Below are 21624 nucleotides of genomic sequence, written 5' to 3'. Positions count from 1 at the left end.
AACACTGCTGACAGCAGATGAATATATTTAGAAATATAGAAATATACGCCTCCTGACACCCCAGAATCAGGACACGGAGAGCGGGGGGGGTGGTGCTGGAGCCCAGGGGCCCTCCGCACCTTGTGAGGGCCCCGGATCGACTCTCAATGAGCTAGCCGCTAAGCGTCCCGCATGCTAACATAAGAGGGAGCCTGGAGCCCAGCGGCGTCCCGCCGTTCGGACGCTCTTTATTTATTTATTCATAACTAGAAACCCGAGTCCCACCTAAACCGTCTCTGAGCAGAGGTAACACACTCTTCAAGTGTTGGGAAATGCCTTCTTTTTTCTGGGACACTTCACACCAATATTCAATTCCTACATCTTCTCCAATGCCGTGTAAAGAACTTAAGAAGTTATTCTCTTCGGGTATTTCAACCCTGAAGGCAATTGGCTGACGCGTTTCATGTGTCATGTGACCCTGAAGGCAATTGGCTGACGCGTTTCATGTGTCATGTGACCCTGAAGGCGATTGGCTGACGTGTGTCATGTGCCCCTGAAGGCGATTGGCTGACGGGTGTCATGTGCCCCTGAAGGCGATTGGCTGACGTGTGTCATGTGCCCCTGAAGGCGATTGGCTGACGGGTGTCATGTGCCCCTGAAGGCGATTGGCTGACGGGTGTCATGTGCCCCTGAAGGCGATTGGCTGACGTGTGTCATGTGCCCCCCAGGTGATCAAGGCCATCGAGGAGGGCTACCGGCTGCCCGCCCCCATGGACTGCCCCCCCGGGCTGCACCAGCTCATGCTGGACTGCTGGCAGAAGGAGCGCGCCGAGCGGCCCAAGTTCGAGCAGATCGTGGGGCTCCTGGACAAGATGATCCGGAACCCCAACACCCTGAAGACCCCCGCCGGGACCTGCACCAGGTACGGGACTCCCCTGGTTACCTGGCCTGGGCCTACCCCTTTAAGAGGACTTGGACGGTTCATCTCCTATGAGATGCGTTGACAACCGTTATTAAGTCGTATCTCATAGGTCCCTGCACACTTGTCTGTATCCCGTCCTTCAGTCATGACCTCCGGCAACGAAGTCCTAGTGTTCATCTCCGCTGGCAATTAAACACAGATCATTATCATAGAGAAACACCAGAAACAATAACGTACAGATAATAAAGAAGCTGTTGGTAGTTCAGAAACAAGCCAGGTGTTATTGGGTGGCTGGTCGGTCTAATGGAGGACTCAGTAGCTCTAGCTTAGCTCGTGCTGAGGTCCGCAGTGAGGAGGAACGATGGAGGGGACTCCGACACGCTCTACCAGAGTCCATGGCAGGCCTTTTCTAAACCAACCGGCATCATGAGTTCCTGGGCCCGTAAACGTGTCCCCCAACTCTGCCACGCCAGAGTCCGTCAAACAGCTCTCCTGTGCATTCTGGGAAAGACGTCCGTTCCTCTTGAGAGCGGGCGTGACGCCTCACCCTGACTGCTCCCGGCCAGCTGTCTGTCGCCCTGAGGGGACGACTCCGCCGTCGCTGTGTTAACGGGTGAATGAAGGGCTGTATGTCACTTTAGATTAAAGCGGCGGCCAAATCCCCTAAATGTCAAATGTACAAATGTTCTTCTCGCTGATATCACGGTAGTGCAGAGCCTCGGGTCGGACGCCAACCTCGGCCGCTACGCGGCGTCTCCGTGGTTACCGCCCCGCTGGGCTAACCCAAAGTGCCCACCCCGTTAAGACGTCTCCTCTCCGCCCTCAGACCCATCAGCCCGCTGCTGGACCAGAACCCGCCCGACTTCAGCGCCTTCTGCTCGGTGTCCGAGTGGCTGGAGGCCATCAAGATGGAGCGTTACCGCGACAACTTCACCGCCGCCGGGTACAACTCCCTGCAGTCGGTGGCCCGCATGTCCATCGAGTACGTACCGCTCTGCAGTCCACCGGCACACACTCACCCTATACAGGAGCTGAGACAAGGCACTCAGCTTTAGTTATCCTTCATGAGGTTTAAAAAGAGTTAAATTCTATCGTTCGTCAACGAAGAATGCAATGTTTTTAGCTTCTTTCTTTAAAATGAAATGCCCCAATGATCCTGGTCCTGGTTTTGGTCTTGGGCTGTCCAGTCCAGGTCCGTTCCAGGTCCGGTCCAGGTCCGTTCCAGGTCCGGTCCAGGTCCGGTCCAGGTCCGGTCTAGGTCCGGTCCAGGTCCGGTCCAGGTCCAGTCTAGGCCCTTCCACTGACTAACGGGAGCTTCTTGTTGGTCCTGCAGGGACGTCATGAGCCTGGGCATCTCGCTGGTGGGCCACCAGAAGAAGGTGATGAGCAGCATCCAGACCATGAGGGCCCAGGTGCTGCACCTCCACGGGACGGGGGTCCAGGTGTGATCGGCCTCGTCTGGACCAGCTCAGCCAGGGAGCCCCTCTGGGGGCCCACGGGACAATCAGGAGGCCTCCCCAGGACCACCGCCCTGGATGCTTCCATTCCTTTGTTTCCTCCGGGGTCGGGGGGTGGGGGGCTGTCGGACCCTCCGTCTTCTGGGAGAGGCCACTAAGGAGAGGATAAGAACTTGGATTATTGGGGCGGGGTCTGGGTGTTGAAGATGTCTACCACATATCAAAGGAGCGATGGACCTTCCACCCCCAGGTTCCTCTACCTTCATGGACCATTTAGCACACCATGAATATGGATTTCCTTTAACAAACAGATTTATTGTTTCCTTGTGGTGGCTTTTCAGTATTTTTTGGTCTTTTTTATTTTTAATTTGATTGAGTCCTCCGCCAGACACTTTTGAGCTTAACAATAGCTTATTTTATAGTTTTTCTTTGGACTTGACAACAGGGTAAACCATCTAATCAAAAAGCAGAGCGTGAACAAAGACTGAGCCTTTTGGTTGGACTCTAAACCGGTACTTCTCCCAGTTTGTGTTGAGACGTACTGGGGACATTTTGAATGTTTGAGTTACGTTATTTTCTCCCCATACGGCTGTGTCCACTTCAACACGTTCTCCTGGACTCCTGGTCCCTTCTGGGGACGACTGGACGTCCCACGGACCTTCTGATGACTGGAGGTCTCAGAGGTCTTCTGAGGTCTCCAGTTCTTGGAGGTCTTCTGATGCCTGGAGTTTTTGGAGGTCTCCGAGGTCTCCAGATCTTGGAGGTCTTCTGAGGTCTCCAGTTTTTGGAGGTCTTCTGAGGACTAGAGGTCTCTGAGGTCTTCTGAGGACTTCAGGTCTCGGAGGTCTTCTGAGGACTTCAGGTCTCGGAGGTCTTCTGAGGACTTCAGGTCTCGGAGGTCTTCTGAGGACTTCAGGTCTCAGAGGTTTTCTGAGGACTAGGGATCTCAGAGGTCTTCTGAGGCCGGTGGGGAGGTCACTGTCCACGTTACTTTTTCACACACATTTCTCACACTTTAAGACGGACGTGGGAGCTTCCAAAAAGCACAGAATGCCGCTTTGGAAGATGACGACCACCACTGAGACACTGAAGATAAAAAAGGATTTGTGGAAGGACCGCAAACTTGGGTATCAGTGTAGCAATATTTTATTTGTCTGTAGTCTTCAAAGCAGGAAGTGCTTGACGGGAAGTGCTTGAATTTTCTGTCAGGTGTCCTCAAACATTTCTTTTAGTTTTATTAGAGGATATTTTAGCACCATTTGAAGATTGTATTGTAACTCTAGCCACCGTTGATTATTCTGCCATTGTTTTGCCTAAAATACTATGTTGCACACAATGTTTAATATATGAACTGTTGAGCTGCATATGTACCTTGGGGTGAATCTATGGAAAGTGTAAATTTTACAAGTACTGCCTTAAAATGTGCTAGGTTATGCCGCTGTTTTAGGCACTTGGATGGCAATGCTTTACGCGGTTTCCGTTAGATATCGGTCTACTCTCAGCAGGCGACCAATCAGCTCCTAACGTTCTTCTTGGTTACCTTCTTATCAGGAAATGGAGGTGATTCAAATCAAGTGCATAAAATACGTCTGATGGGCAAGTTCGGCTCGTCTGCAGGACGGGTCGGCAAAACAGAGCAATAATTAGCAGGTCGAAGTTGTCCTCACCTGGGAATCAAAGGTGCTAGCTGTGTTAGCCTCTCTGTGTGCAGACGCTTTGGGAATATCCTGTCCTCCTGAGAGAGAGCGAGAACTCTCCGACCTGAAGCGACTGGACTCGCACCTTGCGGTCATAAAGACGGGTTCTCTCTGCGAGACGCCACCGTGGCGCTTAGCGCACGATGAAGACGAGAGAGGAAGAGGGGACGGATGAGAAGGGAAGATGGTTGTTTGTGTTGCCGCGGAGACGAGGGCCTGTTCCCAAAACAGTAGAAGAGTGCCAATGTCACTTCCTGGTGATGATGTCACTCCGATGATGTCAAAGTCCCTCCATTTCAACCGATACGAGCGCTTTGGGGAAAGCTTGCGTTACCAGATGACAAACCCCCCGTGTGTAGAGGCACCTGGGAAGGGGGGGGGGGGGGGGGGGGGGGGGTTCGTACAGGCAGCCTCTCGTTAGTGTATTGTGAGTCTGAATGATTCCTCCTCACTCACAGGGTTATCTCCCCTCACCCCCCCCGCCCTCCTGAGGCCCACCTAACCAGAACGCCTGATACAGGTTTAGGAGGAGGAGCCAGAACAACGCAGGAGTCAGCCGTAAACCAGACCGATCCGGTCCCTTCTGGACTCTACCCCGAGAACCAGAGGGGCGGATCCTTACAGCACAGAGATGTACAGTGAAATCAATCCCCCCCCCCCCGCCCCCCCGTAGCGGCGTGATTGATCACACATCCTGGCGTCTCCTCCAACGCCCGCCCGCCGAGAGCCAATCAGGCATCAGGTGGCGTCCTCTCTGGCGTGGAGCTGAGCCGCGTCGAGGGCGGCTGTTCAATGGAAACACTTTCCCTCATATTGGAGAAGGAGCCAACGGCTGCTGCCTGCGAGATAAATGCATCATCTATCCCCACAATCCCCCGCCCCTCCCCTGCTTCCCTTTTTAATCTCTCGTTTATGGCGGAGATGAAACGCTCCTCGCGGGCGCGTCGCCGTGACAACCGGCCCCTCCCCCTCTCTCCGTCTGTTCCTCTCTGTGGTCCTGGAACGGGGGGCTCGAACCCACCGGAGACGGCCCTGGGTCTCACACACACACACACACACACGCACACGCATACACTCGTGCTCACACACGCACACACTCGTGCTCACACACACGCACGCACACACTCGTGCTCACACGCACACACACACACTCACACTCTCGTGCTCACACACACACACACCAGGCCTTTCTCGGGCGTTTCAGCTGGCCCGGCATCAGCTTTGAATTGTAGAGCGTTCTAAAGTCCTTCAGTCAGCACAAAACTCCTCGACATCAAAAGCAGCAGTCAGTCCCCTCTTCTCACTCCCCCACCTCCTCCTCCTCCTCCTCCTCCTCCTCCACCTCCTGCACCACCTCCTCCACCACCACCTGCGACAATCCTTCCACCCTTCACCCTCCCCCAAGCCCCCCCTTGCCTGCTCTGATCTGAAATTGAGGGGCTACAGTAGTCCTGGAGCCCTGGGGCTAGAACTTTCTCTCTCTCTCTCTCTCTCTCTCTCTCTCTCTCTCTCTCTCTCTCTCTATCTGTCTCTCTGTCTCTCTCACTTTTATCTCTCTGTCACCCTCCCTCTCTCTCCCCTCTCTCCCTCTCTCCCAGTGTCTCTCTCCCCTCTCTCCCTGTGTGTCTCTCTCCCCTCTCTCCCTCTCTCCCTCTGTCTCTCTCTCCCCTCTCTCTCTCTCGCGGTGGTCCTCTTGTCGAAGCAGCACTTTGAGCCAAATTGAGATTACGTCCGGGGATGCGATCGATCCTCGTGTAGAACCCGAGGTGACCTTCACCAACAGTCACCTTCTACCCGCCCTCCTGGTTTACCCGCCTCGTCTCTTCTGAACCGGGGAGGGGGAGGGGAGGGGAAATGAAAAACAACGTGAACTTGACTAAAAGCGCAAAAGCACGACTTCTGTCGAGGGTTGTTCTGTGTTTCACGGTCAACGGATACGAGGAAGGTGTGGAATGTTCTGGGTTGAGGGATTCAGGAACACCAGAACGTTCCAGAACGTTCTATTTTTTAAGAAACCCTGTGGTTCAGTGGAGGGACATCGTGAAAGCTGATTGGTTTGTTTTGGCGGGTAATTCCAAAGAGTTCAGCACTGCTGATTGTGTCGGGAAACGAGGGGCGGGCGAGAGACTTTGTATGCGTTCTAATTGTAAAACTTGTACATTTTATTTATATTGTTTTTTTTACACATATTACTCAGTAGTGAGCTCTGAATACGTTGAAAATGCACTATATTTTTCTATCTCACACGCAGATGATAAATGTCACCCACACTATTTCAGTTGTACATCATTTGTTTTCATTTAGGACCAAAGACAGCCGATAGGAATTCCATCTTGAATTGTTTTTTTTTCCGCCTTTTAGTTTATTGTACAGTAATACAAAATGTTGATTTATTATTTATTTTTCTGTGTTTAAAAAGTATTGAGAATATTCACTGGTCAGAAGTATTTTCCCCAACCACGAACTGTAAAAAACATTTAATTAGACGATTTCTTGTTACATAGACAATTCTTTTTGCTTTGTAACCTTTGTAATAGACTGTACATATATTTTTGGAAATATAATACAATCTCTACAGAACTTGTTTCGTGAACATATTTTTATAGTCTGAGTTCATCACAATTGATATCATGTATCCGTTTCTCTGTGCGTGTGTGTGTGTTTATTTATGTGTGTGGGTGTGGGTGTTTTTTTGTGCTTGTCTGATTTTGTGTGTGTGTGTGTTTTTCTGCTTGCCTGAGCTTGTATGTTTATTTATGTGTGTGTGTATGTGTGTGTGTGTGTGTGTGTGTGTGTGTGTGTGTGTGTGTGTGTGTGTGTGTGTGTGTGTGTGTGTGTGTGTGTGTGTGTGTGTGTGGGTGGGTGTTTTCCTGAAAACAAGCTCTTCCTGTTTCTGAGTCCTCCGGCGCCGCCTGTAGCAGCAGACTGGGGTCACGTGGTTCTATCTCACACGTTGCGGGTATTTATTTTACTAAAAGAGCGCGAGTCTCCTGCACAGCTCAACAGCTGCGACCAGAACAGCTTCGGGTTCCCTGCAAAACATGTTTGTTTTCTCCGCGTACGAGTGTGTGTCGGTGTTAGTTGGTTTGTGTTTGTGTGAGTGAGTGGGAGAATTTGTGTGTGCGCTAGTGTGTATGTATTTGAGCGTGTACATTGTGTGTGCGTGGGTGCTTTAGTGAATTTACGTGTATACTTTATTATGTGAGTGAGTGTGTGTGTGTGTGTGTGTGTGTGTGTGTGTGTGCGCGCATTTGAGTTTGCATTATTTTGTTTGTGTGTGTACGTGTGCGTTTGAGTGTACATAATGGTCTGTGTTTTCGCGGCGGAGTGTGTGGGAGCGTGGCATGTATGCTAATTCCGCGGAGCAGCGCGATCCGTTCTCAGACAAGCGCGTCCCCGCGGAGCGGCGGCGGTGTTGGCTTACCCGCGCTAATTGTTTTTTTTAATGAAGACTCAGCGTCGAACACTCAAACACACACACACACACACACACACACACACACCTTATGGTTTCACTGGCTGTCATTTTCGCTTCCAAACAACACAAGCCTCTCTCCGCCTCCTCCTCGTGCGGATCTCTTCTCGTTGTTATTTATCTCCTCTGTCCGGGCGGTCGGACCTCGCGCAGCGGCCGTGCGGACGACAGTGAGATCATCGGTGTTTGTTGAATCGGCAGTAATCCAGAGGTCGGTCCAACACACAGCTTCTACTGACAGCATGTGGATGAAGACGAATGAAGATGAAGATGAAAGCGAACCGGACGAACGATGAACGATTAACCAAGGCACACGGTTGCATGCTCACACACAACCCCCCCCACACACACACTCACATAGACAGGCAGACACAAAGCTCCTAATGTACCTCTGTAGCACTATTTAGGGAGGGGGATCGAGAGCCGCTGGTAATTGATTAAGTATTAATCAATAACCACTGAGTCCTTATGCGATAACGATGAATCACATTACAAAATCATTATGCTTGATGCTTCTGTCCAAGAGAGAGGGGCCCTTGTGGGTCCATAGCTCTGAGGCCCCTAGAGGGCCTCTGTGGGTCAAGAGGGCTGAGGCTCCTATAGGGGCCCCTGTGTGTCCGGAGGCCCCTAGAGGGCCCCTGTGGGTCAAGAGGGCTGAGGCTCCTATAGGGGCCCCTGTGTGTCCGGAGGCCCCTAGAGGGCCCCTGTGTTTCCAGAGGGCTGAGGCTCATATAGGGGCCCCTGTGTGTCCGGAGGCCCCTAGAGGGCCCCTGTGTTTCCAGAGGGCTGAGGCTCCTATAGGGGCCCCTGTGTGTCCGGAGGCCCCTAGAGGGCCCCTGTGGGTCAAGAGGGCTGAGGCTCCTATAGGGGCCCCTGTGTGTCCGGAGGCCCCTAGAGGGCCCCTGTGTTTCCAGAGGGCTGAGGCTCCTATAGGGGCCCCTGTGTGTCCGGAGGCCCCTAGAGGGCCCCTGTGGGTCCAGAGGGCTGAGGCTCCTATAGGGGCCCCTGTGTGTCCGGAGGCCCCTAGAGGGCCCCTGTGTTTCCAGAGGGCTGAGGCTCATATAGGGGCCCCTGTGTGTCCGGAGGCCCCTAGAGGGCCCCTGTGTTTCCAGAGGGCTGAGGCTCCTATAGGGGCCCCTGTGTGTCCGGAGGCCTCTAGAGGGCCCCTGTGGGTCCAGAGGGCTGAGGCTCCTATAGGGGCCCCTGTGTGTCCGGAGGCCCCTAGAGGGCCCCTGTGTTTTCAGAGGGCTGAGGCTCCTATAGGGGCCCCTGTGTGTCCGGAGGCCCCTAGAGGGCCCCTGTGGGTCCAGAGGGCTGAGGCTCCTATAGGGGCCCCTGTGTGTCCGGAGGCCCCTAGAGGGCCCCTGTGTCAAGAGGGCTGAGGCTCCTATAGGGGCCCCTGTGTGTCCGGAGGCCCCTAGAGGGCCCCTGTGTTTCCAGAGGGCTGAGGCTCCTATAGGGGCCCCTGTGTGTCCGGAGGCCCCTAGAGGGCCCCTGTGGGTCCAGAGGGCTGAGGCTCCTATAGGGGCCCCTGTGTGTCCGGAGGCCCCTATAGGGGTCTTTTAGAGGGCACAGGCCCCTAGCAGCCTCATGGCTCCACCCGTTATACCCACACACTAACCAGACGCGCTGACATCGTCGGCCGTTTAATCTTGTCTCGGTTTGTCGTTAGCGAGTAAACAAGATGGTGGGGAAATGAGCGCGTCATCGGAGCGGCGGAGGAAGATGGACGAGCTCCTCGTTCAGGAGACAGAACAGCAGCCGTCTCAACGCCAGGAGTGATGAACGCTGTAACGTCGCGCCGGGTAAAGGTTGGACACACAGAATGTTTGTTTAATTCTTTCTATTTACAGACCCTATAATCCATAATGCTTTATACCTTTTTATATATAATTATAAAAATAATAATGAATTGTGTTTCCACTGAGTTTTAAGGCAGTATCAGTACTCTGACAGCAGCAGCGTTTAAAGAGTTCAGAGCGTTTGTAACATCACCCCGCCGCCTCCCGCCGCCGTCACGCCACAGCCACGCCGTCCTGATCAAGCTTCATTTGTTCCAACGCTTCTCTCTGGAAGCCTTGGTTCTAATTGGCTGAGCGGGGTCCTCTCCGTGATTAGCGGCGTGGCGGAGATAGCTTCATGGCACCGCGGCGTTCTGTTCTACGAAGCGCCGGCGTCTGTCCCCGTGGTCACGGGTGACGGAACGTGCGGGTATCCAAACAGCGGTCTGAATACCGTATGATGAGCGACGCCAGAGACAATGCTTCGATCTGGGACGCAGACTTCTAACTTTGTCCAAGGTGCTGAAAAAGCAACACTTGATAATGCCTGAAACTTGAAGCCTTGAAGAAGCTTGTGTTGAAACACGGCCGTGCTCAGCGGAAGACAAAATGGCCTCAGCCGCGCTGAGTTCCTCCAGGCAGCCTGAGCGGAGCCCTGCAGTTGAGGCCCCCGCCTGCTCAATGGATTCATAATGGAGCCACGAGGCGTGTTTAACGACCAGTCGATGGCTACGTCCCGCATTAAGTATTTAAAGAACGCTGAAACATGGCCGCCCTGACGGTCTTCAATACCTCCGTGATGGGTGTTGTGGCTCTGTGGAGGCAGGGCGGTGATGGATCTGGCCGATTGGATGGCAGTTAGTCTTTAAAGACATAGTGGAATGAGGGGCGCTGCTATTAGCGCCATGATTGGCTGGACACCAGTGATCGGTGGCTGAGGGCCCAGGAGAACTTCAACACAAAGATCAACACCGCCGCTTCTGTCTTCACTGTTGTGTTTTCTTGTGTTTCTTCAATGCTATGCTAAATGGTCATGTTTAATACAAGTATAAAGATATTAAGTTTAAATAGTGAGAGAGAGAGAGGGAGAGAGAGAGAGAGAGAGAGAGAGAGAGAGAGAGAGAGAGAGAGAGAGAGAGAATTAGGATTGATCATCTGCACCATCCTGTACAGCCAGAGGTCAAAAGAGCTGATTTGTGTGCGTGTATGTGTGTGTGTGTGTGTGTGTGTGTGTGTGTGTGTGTGTGTGTGTGTGTGCGTGTGTGTGTGTGTGTGTGACACCATTATCTCCTCTTCTTACATGAGGAGACCTCATGGCTCATTTTTTTTCACTCATTTTCGTGTGAAAACCCAGCAGGACGGACGGCATCAGAGCCAGGGGAGGAGCCTCCCAGCTGGGGGAGGAGCCTCCCAGCTGAGGGGAGGAGCCGCCCAGCTGGGGGAGGAGCCTCCCAGCTGAGGGGAGGAGCCGCCCAGCTGAGGGGAGGAGCCACCCAGCTGAGGGGAGGAGCCTCCCAGCTGAGGGGAGGAGCCACCCAGCTGGGGGAGGAGCTTCCCTAGACCACCTCCAGACCCCCAGACCTCCGGCGGGCGGTGGGTAGTGCAGCCGGCCTCCTCCTCCTCCGGGCCCCGGAGGTCTGCAGCGGCCGGCGGCGGGGGGCCTAATGGGGCCGTATTGATCTGTCCTCTGAGCTCCGTCCCCAAGAGGCCCCCGGGACCGAGCAGAGGAGAGTCAAGGAGAGGAGAGACACACACACACACACACACACACACACACACACACTAGACATACACACCAGACACACATCAGATACACACACACACACACCAGAAACACACACACACCAGACACACACACACACACACAACAGACCCACACATCAGACACACACACACACACACACACACAAAAGACACACAAAAACACACACCAGATACACACATAGTCATGCACATACACACTCACACACACGTGTATTTGTGTGTGTGTGTAGGTGTGTGTGTGTGTGTGCGTCCAGTTTGCCAGTGTATTTGTTTAGGACTTCTGTTCGATAAAAAATATTTTTTTATTATAATTCCTAGAATTACAATTCTTATTTATTGTTATGATTCAATTTATTTAGTATTTAGTATTATTGTGTGAAGGGAGGGGGGGCGTGATGAATGGGGGGGTCATCCTGCTGGTGTCCCTCAAACGTAAGCTGCGTTAACGCAGCGAGGTGATGCGCGAGTCATGAGACGCGGCACGTCAGCCCGTCCGCGGGACGTCAGACCGTGCGCGTGACGTCAGACAGTGCGCGGGACACATGGACCTATAAAGAAGGCGGGACGTCGGTCAGTGCGCTTGGCCTCTCGGGATAATTCATCACGACCTAAATGAAACGTGTCCTCAAGTCGGAGGCCTGACCGGGCTGTTGTCATGGGAACGCTGGTTTTCTTCTGCGCGTGTTCAACGGTCACACCGAGGCGAGTATTAATCCGTCCGAATAGAAACTGATGTGATGAAAACACGACGGTTTGACTGTTTGAACCACGGTCTGAACCACGGTTTGATGGTTTGAACCGCGGTTTGAAACACGGTTTGATGTTTGACCCACGGTATGATAGTTTGAGGCAGAGTTTGATGGTTAGAACCACAGTTCGGTGGTTTGAACCACGGTTTGATTGTTTGAACCGAATACGTCGACCACCACGTCGTTCTCGGGAGCCGCTAGGGGTGATCTCGGGAGCCTCTAGGGGCGATATAGAATACGGAGCTCCTGAGACGACGATAGGTCACGACAGGGTCGTGATGAGACCCATGACTGGTCGCTATCGGCTCTCCAGAGGAAAGCGCCGGAGAATAATCTGGACGACACAAACAAAGATGGAGATATTCCTCTTATCGGGTAAGACCGCTTTAAACCGGTTTATATTCAGCTATCACGATCTGATATCAATATGAATATCTATAAATCGATAGAATATGTGTGTGGATCCTGAGGTGGCTTGTTGCTGTAGGGGACTTTATGGAATAGTGTCTTGTTGGAAATGTGACGACATAACAATGAAACGTATTTGTGCAAGAATTGTTGAACTGTTGAAGCCACCTGGAAATAACAACCATATAATGTTAAAATGGAGAACTTACTCCACTTATTATTTTGCTAAACTTCCAACACAAAGTTTTCAAGCTTCCTACTTCACCGTGTTTGTGTTTCTGCTCATCCGCCATCACTGCTCATGAACGAGTTCAGTGTTCAGTGTCTACTAAAGTGAGAACGTCACGTTGTCCTGGCAACCTGATTTTCAGTTTTAAACAACCGAACGAGAGATGGCGTTTTCCATTGCTTCCATGCGTTGTTTCTTTTAAAATGAAAATAAATCAATTTCAAGAGGTGAAAATCACTACGCGAAAAAACTAAACTAACTTTACACGTTAGTTTAGTTTTTATTTTTTTTTTATACGAAGACAATCTATTTTCAATATTAATTACGTCATTGGTAAAGCAAACTCGCAAATCAATTTTCAAAAAAATCGTTCCTTTTCTATACAACGTTCGTGTGGCATGGGATTTCCCCTTGTTCATTTGGTTTGTTTAGAACCGAAAACCGATTGCTATGGAAACGTGACGTCACACTTTAGTACTCTATTACCAAACGAACCTCCAACCTCCGAGATCAAGGCGTCCAGGCGTCGTTCTCACACAGAGATGCGGCCGGCGACTCTGCGACTCTCGCTCATGTTTCGGCGATCAGCGACACTTGAGGGGGAGTCGCGAGGAAGAGGCTGCAGATGTGCGCACATCTGCTCGGGAACAGAGCGAGGTGTAGGGGAGAAGCACCGAACGGAGGGCAGACTGAAGGTGTGTGCGGGGCCGTCGGTCTGCGCAGAACGCAGATTGAAGGTGTGTGTGTGTGGGGCCGACGGTCTGCGACAGAACGCAGATTGAAGGTGTGTGTGTGTGTGTATGTGGGGCCGACGGTCTGCGACAGAACGCAGATTGAAGGTGTGTGTGTGTGTGTGGGGCCGACGGTCTGCGACAGAACGCAGATCGAAGGTGTGTGTGTGTGGGGCCGACGGTCTGCGACAGAACGCAGATTGAAGGTGTGTGTGTGTGTGTGTTTGGGGCCGACGGTCTGCGACAGAACGCAGATTGAAGGTGTGTGTGTGTGGGGCCGACGGTCTGCGACAGAACGCAGATTGAAGGTGTGTGTGTGTGTGTGTGTGTGGGGCCGACGGTCTGCGACAGAACGCAGATTGAAGGTGTGTGCGGGCCGTCGGTCTGCGACAGAACGCAGATTGAAGGTGTGTGTGTGTGGGGCCGACGGTCTGCGACAGAACGCAGATTGTAGGTGTGTGTGTGCGGGCAGACTGTGTTGGATTCTTTTCTTATATTCAGTGTTTTACATAGGTATTAATTAAAGTGATTTTTCTTCTTGGAATGTATAAGATGGTATTTTTCAAGGTTTTTCGTCAATTTGCATATGCATAGCCTTTTTCTATGAAATAACTGCTAAAAGTCGATCCCACATGGCAGTTTTTAATGAGATTGTGCTTCGTTGTCATTCAGCCACAAATGGCGTTCAACCCCGTTGGAGAAGTTCACATTTGAATAGTGGGATGTTTTCAAATTGTCTTCCTGCGCTTTGTATTCAAAATCCATAAAGGTGATTTCTTTTCTTTTTTACATGGACGTTTAGAAATGAAAGAGCAGGCCCACGTCCTGAAATGTGAGTTTAAATTCAGCTTGTCTCCGGTTGTAAACGCTCCTCGTTCCCTCCAGTGTTATTATGAATAAGTGAGGAATGTGAGGGGTTGGTGACAGATGAATGTCAGGCCAGGTGTAATATCCACACAACACAAAGGCTGTGATGGATGGGCCTCCAGCACCCACAACATCTCTTCCTCTTCTCCTCTTCTACCACATTCTGCTGTCACCCCAACTTGCGTGCTGAGAAATGGCCACAATTAATGTGGCGTCATTGGTTGCATTATCATAAATATTGCAAGGTGAGGGGTAATTTGCATGATTGATTGAGGGAGACTCCGGCTGAAACAAATATTATTTCCCAGAAGGCCTTGCAGTTGATGATGGCTGACAGGTATTACGGATGATGGCCGCCATGTCAACAATCAGCTGCAATGACGAACAAAGATAATTCACACAGAGCCCAACTTGGCTTTGAGCTCTGTTCACAAATATGTGGGTTTTGTTATTGGAAAGAAATGAAAATAAGTCATCCAGTAATGTGGAATATGGATATTGAGACAGAACTGAAACCCATGGCTTATTTCTACAGAGGATACTAATTCTGAACCCTAATCAATAAGTTGTAATACTGATCCAATGCATCGCTAAACACTATAGACTGCGGAATTTAACTTAAGGTCTAATCAATTTAACTCCATTTCAAGAATAATTTGTCAGTCTAAAAATCAGTTATATCATATGGCCCTAGATTATGTCTTAAATTAGCAGTGAGCATGTTTGAGACCGCATATATCAAAATAATATCAACTGCCAGCAACGCTTTCAATGTCAACCAACCAGTGTCAATCAATACGTAGGCCTTGGAGTTTTGCTATTTCCAACCTTCCTAGAAACCAACCCCTTCCATCAACAGCCTGGATATGTTCAGAATCCAGCCTGTACCGGTTTCATCTGTAAATAACCAAGAGAAACGGGCCTTCTGTCTGCGGCTAGGCTAGGCTAGCTGCCTCTTTAACCTGCAGCGGGGCCGTTAGCTCTGGTGATTTAGCTGAACGGCGCTACGGGGAAGGCGGTGCTGACGGCTTTACGGCGTGGAGGGGAGGTGAATAGTGCCGTGAGAACCCGGCGGTGAGGACCCCAGGGAGATCCGCGCTGTAGTGTTCCTAGATTTAAGACGTGAGCGTCTGAGCCGGGCGTCGGGGTTCCCCTCCGCTGGGAGCGCCGCGGGCCGGAAGGCGGACGTTGTATACGATGCTGGAGTTCAGCGCCGGAGTCGGCATCGTTTGTTTTCTGGTGTCCGCTGACGTTGCTATTTTTTAATGGGTCGCTTCAGCACCTCCCCCCCCCCCATCTCAGCCCCACTATTTACTGCTGTTTAGTCCTTTAGCAGACGCTTTATCCACAGCCACTAGCAGGGAGTACAGATGGCCTACCGCTTACTAAGGCTGGGGGATGGGAGCCTCGTGCTAGGGTGGCTCCAGGTAGGACCTCTGGGGCCGGACCTTGTTTGGCTGGACCTCAGAGGCCCTCGGGAGCCGGACCTCAGGGGACAGACCTCGCTCAGGGGGCCGGACTTCAGGGACCCCCAGGGACCGGACCCTGTGGACCTTTGGGGCCCTCGGACAGACCTCGCTGGGGGCCGTACCTCTTTGGGCCAGACCTCAGGGGCCCTCGGGGGCCGGACCTCAGGGGCCAGACCTCGCTCAGGGGGCCGGACTTCAGGGACCCCCAGGGACCGGACCCTCTGGACCTTTGGGGCCCTCGGTGGGGGACGGACCTCGGTGGGGGCCAGACCTTCGGGGTCCTCGGGGGCTGGACCTCTGTGGGGGCCGGACCTTGGGGGCCTTCGGGGGCCGGACCTTGCTGGGGGGCCGGACCTTTGCGGGGTTGACGGACCTTGCTGGGGGCCGGACCTCGCTGGGGGGCCGGACCTCGCTGGGGGCCGGTCCTCGGGGCCCTACCCTAACCCTAACCATGTAGCTTCTCATTGGGAGCCCTGCAACATATCCTGGAAAATGTGTGGGATTAGATCGCCTTTATCGGTCCAGCTAATTATGTTTGCTTTGCCAAGTTTTGTCACAAGGACATTTTGTTGGAAAGTAGTTTGATAAGGACACCATTTAAGCCAGCTTTGTGTATCAAGATAACATATTTCAGCCTAGTGATAATGTGGAATTTAACATTGAAACCAGTGGAAATCTGACAATTCTAACAAGTGATCATTGCAATGCTCATTATGCTGTAGCTCTGAGCACCAGCATTAGTGATGGAAAATAATTGTATCTTGATTCGACATAATTGACCAATGAGAACCTTTTCTTTCAAGTACGCGGAACATTTCACAACAAGAGTCGGTTGTCATTTAGCATAAAATGGTGTACGTCTTATATTGAAAAGGAAGGGAAGGTTTATGTGACGGAGATTTGGCCACATGTGCATTCCATAGCCCCTGATTGCAGGGAGTTTCTGAGGCATAACGAATCGATTCCCTTCGGCAGATTCTTTTCTCAACACCAACCCAGAGGAAGGGCCAAGATGGCCGCATTTCATGTATATTTAGAAATGTAAATGTCACCGCGTTTCCTTCCCGGTAACTTTAGCCGCACCAGATTGATTGAGTAACTCTCGCTGACACTGGTCGGAACTAAACAGTAACATCTAAACCATATGGAGCGTAACTCCGGAGGATCTGGCAGCTCATCCATGATCTGTTCAGTCAGACGTCGATGGCAAGGTTTCTGAGATGAATAACTTTATTAACATACAGAGTTAGAGCTTTATATCCTACACGAAAAAAGACGAAGGAAGAGGAAATGAAAAGGAGCACGACAGACTAACAAACATTTCGTACTGAAAGGATCAGCACGTTTAAAGAGGGAAAAACACAATGAGCACTTTTTAAAAGTGTCACGATAAAGCCGACGACCCAGAGGAGGCAGGGTTTAGCTCCTTACGGCCTTGAAGCACCCCAGGCCTGACGGAGTCGGGCGACAACGACCTCTGTAGAGTTCCACAGAATCATCAATGGAAGTGAAGTAAAGACGAGCAATGGGCGTTCTCCATACAGGCAGTACCAGGCTCGGCCCAGGAAGGCCCCTGTCCTAGGGCTTTCCTGCCGCCTGTCCCAGGGCTGTCCTGCCGTCTGTCCCAGGGCTGTCCTGCCGTCTGTCCCTGTCCTGCCGTCTGTCCTAGGGCTGTCCTGCCGTCTGTCCCAGGGCTGTCCTGCCGTTTGTCCCAGGGCTGTCCTGCCGTCTGTCCCAGGGCTGTCCTGCCGTCTGTCCCTGTCCTGCCGTCTGTCCTAGGGCTGTCCTGCCGTCTGTCCTAGGGCTGTCCTGCCATCTGTCCTAGGGCTGTCCTGCCGTCTGTCCCAGGGCTGTCCTGCCGTCTGTCCCTGTCCTGCCTGGGGCTCAGCCAGTGGGTCAGCGCGGCCGGGTTCCAGCACGTGGCTTCAATGTGCGCTGACTGTCACGCTATGACTGCATTTAGCCGTCCTTTCAGTGAACATCAGGACTGTCGCCCTCCTTTTGTAAAGACTTTGTAAAGGGCATTGGACGCGCCTCTCGCTTCTGTAGCCCAGTTTGACATATTTAAATGTTCTTAGGCATGCTCTCATTGGTTGGAATGGGACCACACTCCGCAACATTCCTGAAGCTCTTGGTTCCGTTAAGGACGAGGAGGAGATGATTTTAACTGTGGATAGAAAATGGAAGGTAATTCCTTAACCCTTCATAGCTGCTCTGTTTTTGTATCTGATCTGATCGTGAACGTGTCCCTACACAAGAGTCGCTTTACCACTTTACGTTGGGATGCATGATGTCAAGCAAAATACCCAGCAGTGGTTAATGGCCGTGGTCCAGCCACTCGTTCTTCCAGAGGAGGGGTTAACCCAGCGCCTGACAGGGGGAGGCTGTGCATTTACTCCTAAAGAGCATCGCTACACGCTGGCACTTGGTTCTCGATAGGGACGCTAATTGCGTTTTAATGTGTCATTAAAAATCAACCCATAAATCAAGAGGCAGCAGAGTAATTGGGGGTTCACAGATTCTAATGGTTCCTGAGAGCCCCGGTAATGGCCTCTGAGGGCCCCCTAATCCTGTATGGAAGGGGAAGTCTGGCCCCCCTCCCGAAGAAAATCGACACCATTTATCAACGTTCGTCCTGACACGGTTTATAGATTTATATATATTTTGTGATCTTAAAGTGTGTGTGTGTGTGTGTGTGTGTGTGTGTGTGTGTGTGTGTGTGTGTGTGTGTGTGTGTGTGTGTGTGTGTATATAAACACAAGCGGTGGGCGTTCTCACTGCTTGAGTAATTGCGTTGTTAGATGTACATCCGTATCACAGAAACAATTTAAAGTACTTTAACTGAAGTTTGCAGATCAGTAATTAGTCACTGAATCCCCTCCCATCAGACTGATGTCTTTAACAACGCGGTTCCTAAAGAAACACTGAGATGATGAACAGCGTTGGCCCGGTAACCACCAGCTGTGTTCACTGGTGGGAATGTTCCCTCTGCCTGTTGCGTAAAGAGCCTGCCAGCTGTAGGTCATGTTCTGCGGTCCTGTGAGCCGCTCAGATGTATTTATGTTTTCCCTCTCCTCCCTGTTCCCCAGGCCCGGGCATCTGATGCCCTCCCGGGAGGTTCTCCGGCCCCGCAGTCCCCACACCCTGGAGCCTGCAGGAAGAGAAGGAACCCCCCCCCCCCCCCCCCCGTTAGCATCTGAAGGTAAGCTGAGGGACCCTAGTCAGTGTTGCTCATCACTACAGTGCTCAGTCTTCAACCTACTGTGGGAGGAGGCCTGCATGGGGCCGTCACCCAGCAGGCCGAAGGAGCGGACAGGAAGTTGAACCGGGCGCGTTGTTGCGATGGCGTGCGTGCCTCCGGGGCAGCTAGGGGAGGAATGCGGCTCAGCTCCACGCTCAGCAGGGGGGCGAAGTAATTACCGCCGGCCGCGCCGCTCCTCAGCCGTCCAATCGGATTAGACAAATTCCAAAGTGATTACTTTCTGGCAACCGATCAGAAGGTCATGTGGGTTTGTCTCTCTTTGGTCCCTGGGGGTCTGGCTCTGGGGGTCTGACTCTGGGAGTCTGGCTCTGGGGGTCTGGGCTCTGGGAGTCTGGCTCTGGGAGTCTGGCTCTGGGGGTCTGACTCTGGGAGTCTGGCTCTGGGGGTCTGGGGGTCTGACTCTGGGAGTCTGGCTCTGGGGGTCTGGGGGTCTGGCTCTGGGAGTCTGGCTCTGGGGGTCTGACTCTGGGAGTCTGGCTCTGGGAGTCTGGCTCTGGGAGTCTGGCTCTGGGGGTCTGGCTCTGGGGGTCTGGGGGTCTGACTCTGGGAGTCTGGCTCTGGGAGTCTGGCTCTGGGGGTCTTGCTCTGGGGGTCTGGCTCTAGGGGTCTGGCTCTGGAGGTCTGGGGGTCTGACTCTGGGGGTCTGGACTGTGAGGGTCTGACTCTGGGGGTCTTGCTCTGGGGGTCTGGGGGTCTGACTCTGGGAGTCTGTAGTCTGGGGGTCTTGCTCTGGGGGTCTGGACTGTGAGGGTCTGGGGGGTAAGTGCGTCCGGTCTGGGCGTGGTTCAGACGGGCGTCGTGTCAGGCTTTGTGAATCAGGGCTGATGAAGGAAACCAATGGAGACTTCACGGCAGCTTTGGCTTCACAACATGAGCCAACAGAGGGATTAGAAGGACAGTGGACGGGCGTATTACAGAGCGTTGGCCGCTCCCTATGCTCTACAGACTCACTGGAATAACAAACAACGACGCCACTTGACCTTTTAAAACCAATCATTCACGGACCTTTAATAGGAGTCTGAGTTTGGAGCCCAAACTGGGGGGAAGAAACCCAACACTAAACTAACTGCATGAGACAAAGAAGATTAAAACACGGCCTCATGAAATCCTTTGAATTCAATTAAACACTCTCGTTAGAGAGTCAGAGATTGGGAAAGTCTGAGCTGCACTGCATATCTAACAGTATCTAGTACAACGGTATCTTATAGTATATCTAACAGTATCTAGTACAACGGTATCTTACAGTATATCTAACAGTATATCTAACAGTATCTAGTACAACGGTATCTTACAGTATATCTAACAGTATATCTAACAGTATCTAGTACAACGCTATCTTATAGTATATCTAACAGTATATCTAACAGTATCTAGTAATATATCTAACGGGTATCTAATATACTACTACACACTGTTAGATAGTATATCTAACAGTATGTAGTAGTATATTAGATACTGTTTTTGCATACGTTTTCTTTTGCTTATCTATTTTATTTTATGACAATGTTTTTACGTGAAGCACTTTGAGTCTGCCTTGTGTATGAAAAGTGCTATATAAATAAAGTTGACTTGCCTATATCCAACCGTATCTAATAGTGTATCTCATAGCATCACAGATAGGGTGTTGAGCGTGGGGGGGGCGGTGATTCCGCGGCTCTGCCTAGGTTCTTCCAGGGTTCCTCCAGCTCTCCCCCGGGTGCTCAGCGGCCTGTAGCCAACGAGAACATCGCCTCCTGAACTCTCTCTACTGTATCTGCGCCGATGCGAACGCGGCGATGAGGTCTTCAGCGAGCAGCGGCGCCTAATGGAAAACTATCAAACGTAATGATCGATAATTGGAGAATTTATGGAGAGTGGACGAGTGGGAAAGCAGAGCATCTGTGGAAGGAGACCGTGGAATGGAAACGTCTGGAGGGCCAGGAGAGCAGAGCAGGGGGTCGTGTGAGGCGGTGTGTAGCGCGGTGTGTAGCGCGGTGTGTAGCGCGGTGCGTAGCGCTGAGCCCGGGTGTGTGTAGCGCTGTGTGTAGCACTGAGCCTGGCGGTGTGTAGCGCTGTGTGTAGCACTGAGCCTGGCTGTGTGTAGCGCTGTGTGTAGCACTGAGCCCTGTTGTGTGTAGCGCTGTGTGTAGCACTGAGCCCTGGTGTGTGTAGCGCTGTGTGTAGCACTGAGCCTGGCTGTGTGTAGCGCTGTGTGTAGCACTGAGCCCTGTTGTGTGTAGCGCTGTGCGTAGCGCTGAGCCCGGGTGTGTGTAGCGCTGTGTGTAGCACTGAGCCCTGGTGTGTGTAGCGCTGTGTGTAGCACTGAGCCCTGGTGTGTGTAGTGCTGTGTGTAGCACTGAGCCCTGGTGTGTGTAGTGCTGTGTGTAGCACTGAGCCCTGGTGTGTGTAGTGCTGTGTGTAGCACTGAGCCCTGGTGTGTGTAGTGCTGTGTGTAGCACTGAGCCCTGGTGTGTGTAGCGCTGTGTGTAGCACTGAGCCCTGGTGTGTGTAGCGCGGTGTGTTGCACTGAGCCCTGGTGTGTGTAGCGCTGTGTGTAGCACTGAGCCCTGGTGTGTGTAGTGCTGTGTGTAGCACTGAGCCCTGGTGTGTGTAGCGCTGTGTGTAGCACTGAGCCCTGGTGTGTGTAGCGCTGTGTGTAGCACTGAGCCCTGGTGTGTGTAGCGCTGTGTGTAGCACTGAGCCCTGGTGTGTGTAGCGCTGTGTGTAGCACTGAGCCTGGCGGTGTGTAGCGCGGTGTGTAGCACTGAGCCCTGGTGTGTGTAGCGCTGTGTGTAGCACTGAGCCCTGGTGTGTGTAGCGCTGTGTGTAGCACTGAGCCCTGGCTGTGTGTAGCG

General features: G+C 52.2%; 1 protein-coding gene across 1 annotated transcript in view; it reads left to right on the top strand.

Annotated features, from left to right (window-relative positions):
- The window catches only part of epha7 (eph receptor A7), an 11665-nt gene extending 8723 nt beyond the window's left edge, over positions 1-2942 (top strand). The window contains exons 5-7 of the mRNA XM_079754191.1: positions 708-901; positions 1728-1883; positions 2235-2942. Of these exons, the coding sequence (XP_079610317.1) occupies positions 708-901; positions 1728-1883; positions 2235-2349 (465 nt within the window). The 3' untranslated portion in view covers positions 2350-2942. The remainder of the gene's footprint in view (positions 1-707; positions 902-1727; positions 1884-2234) is intronic.
- The last annotated feature ends 18682 nt before the right edge of the window (positions 2943-21624 follow it).

Source organism: Pollachius pollachius, assembly GCF_949987615.1.
Source record: "Pollachius pollachius genome assembly, chromosome: 16".
Lineage (NCBI taxonomy): Eukaryota > Metazoa > Chordata > Actinopteri > Gadiformes > Gadidae > Pollachius > Pollachius pollachius.
This window is presented reverse-complemented; position numbering and strand designations above follow the sequence as displayed.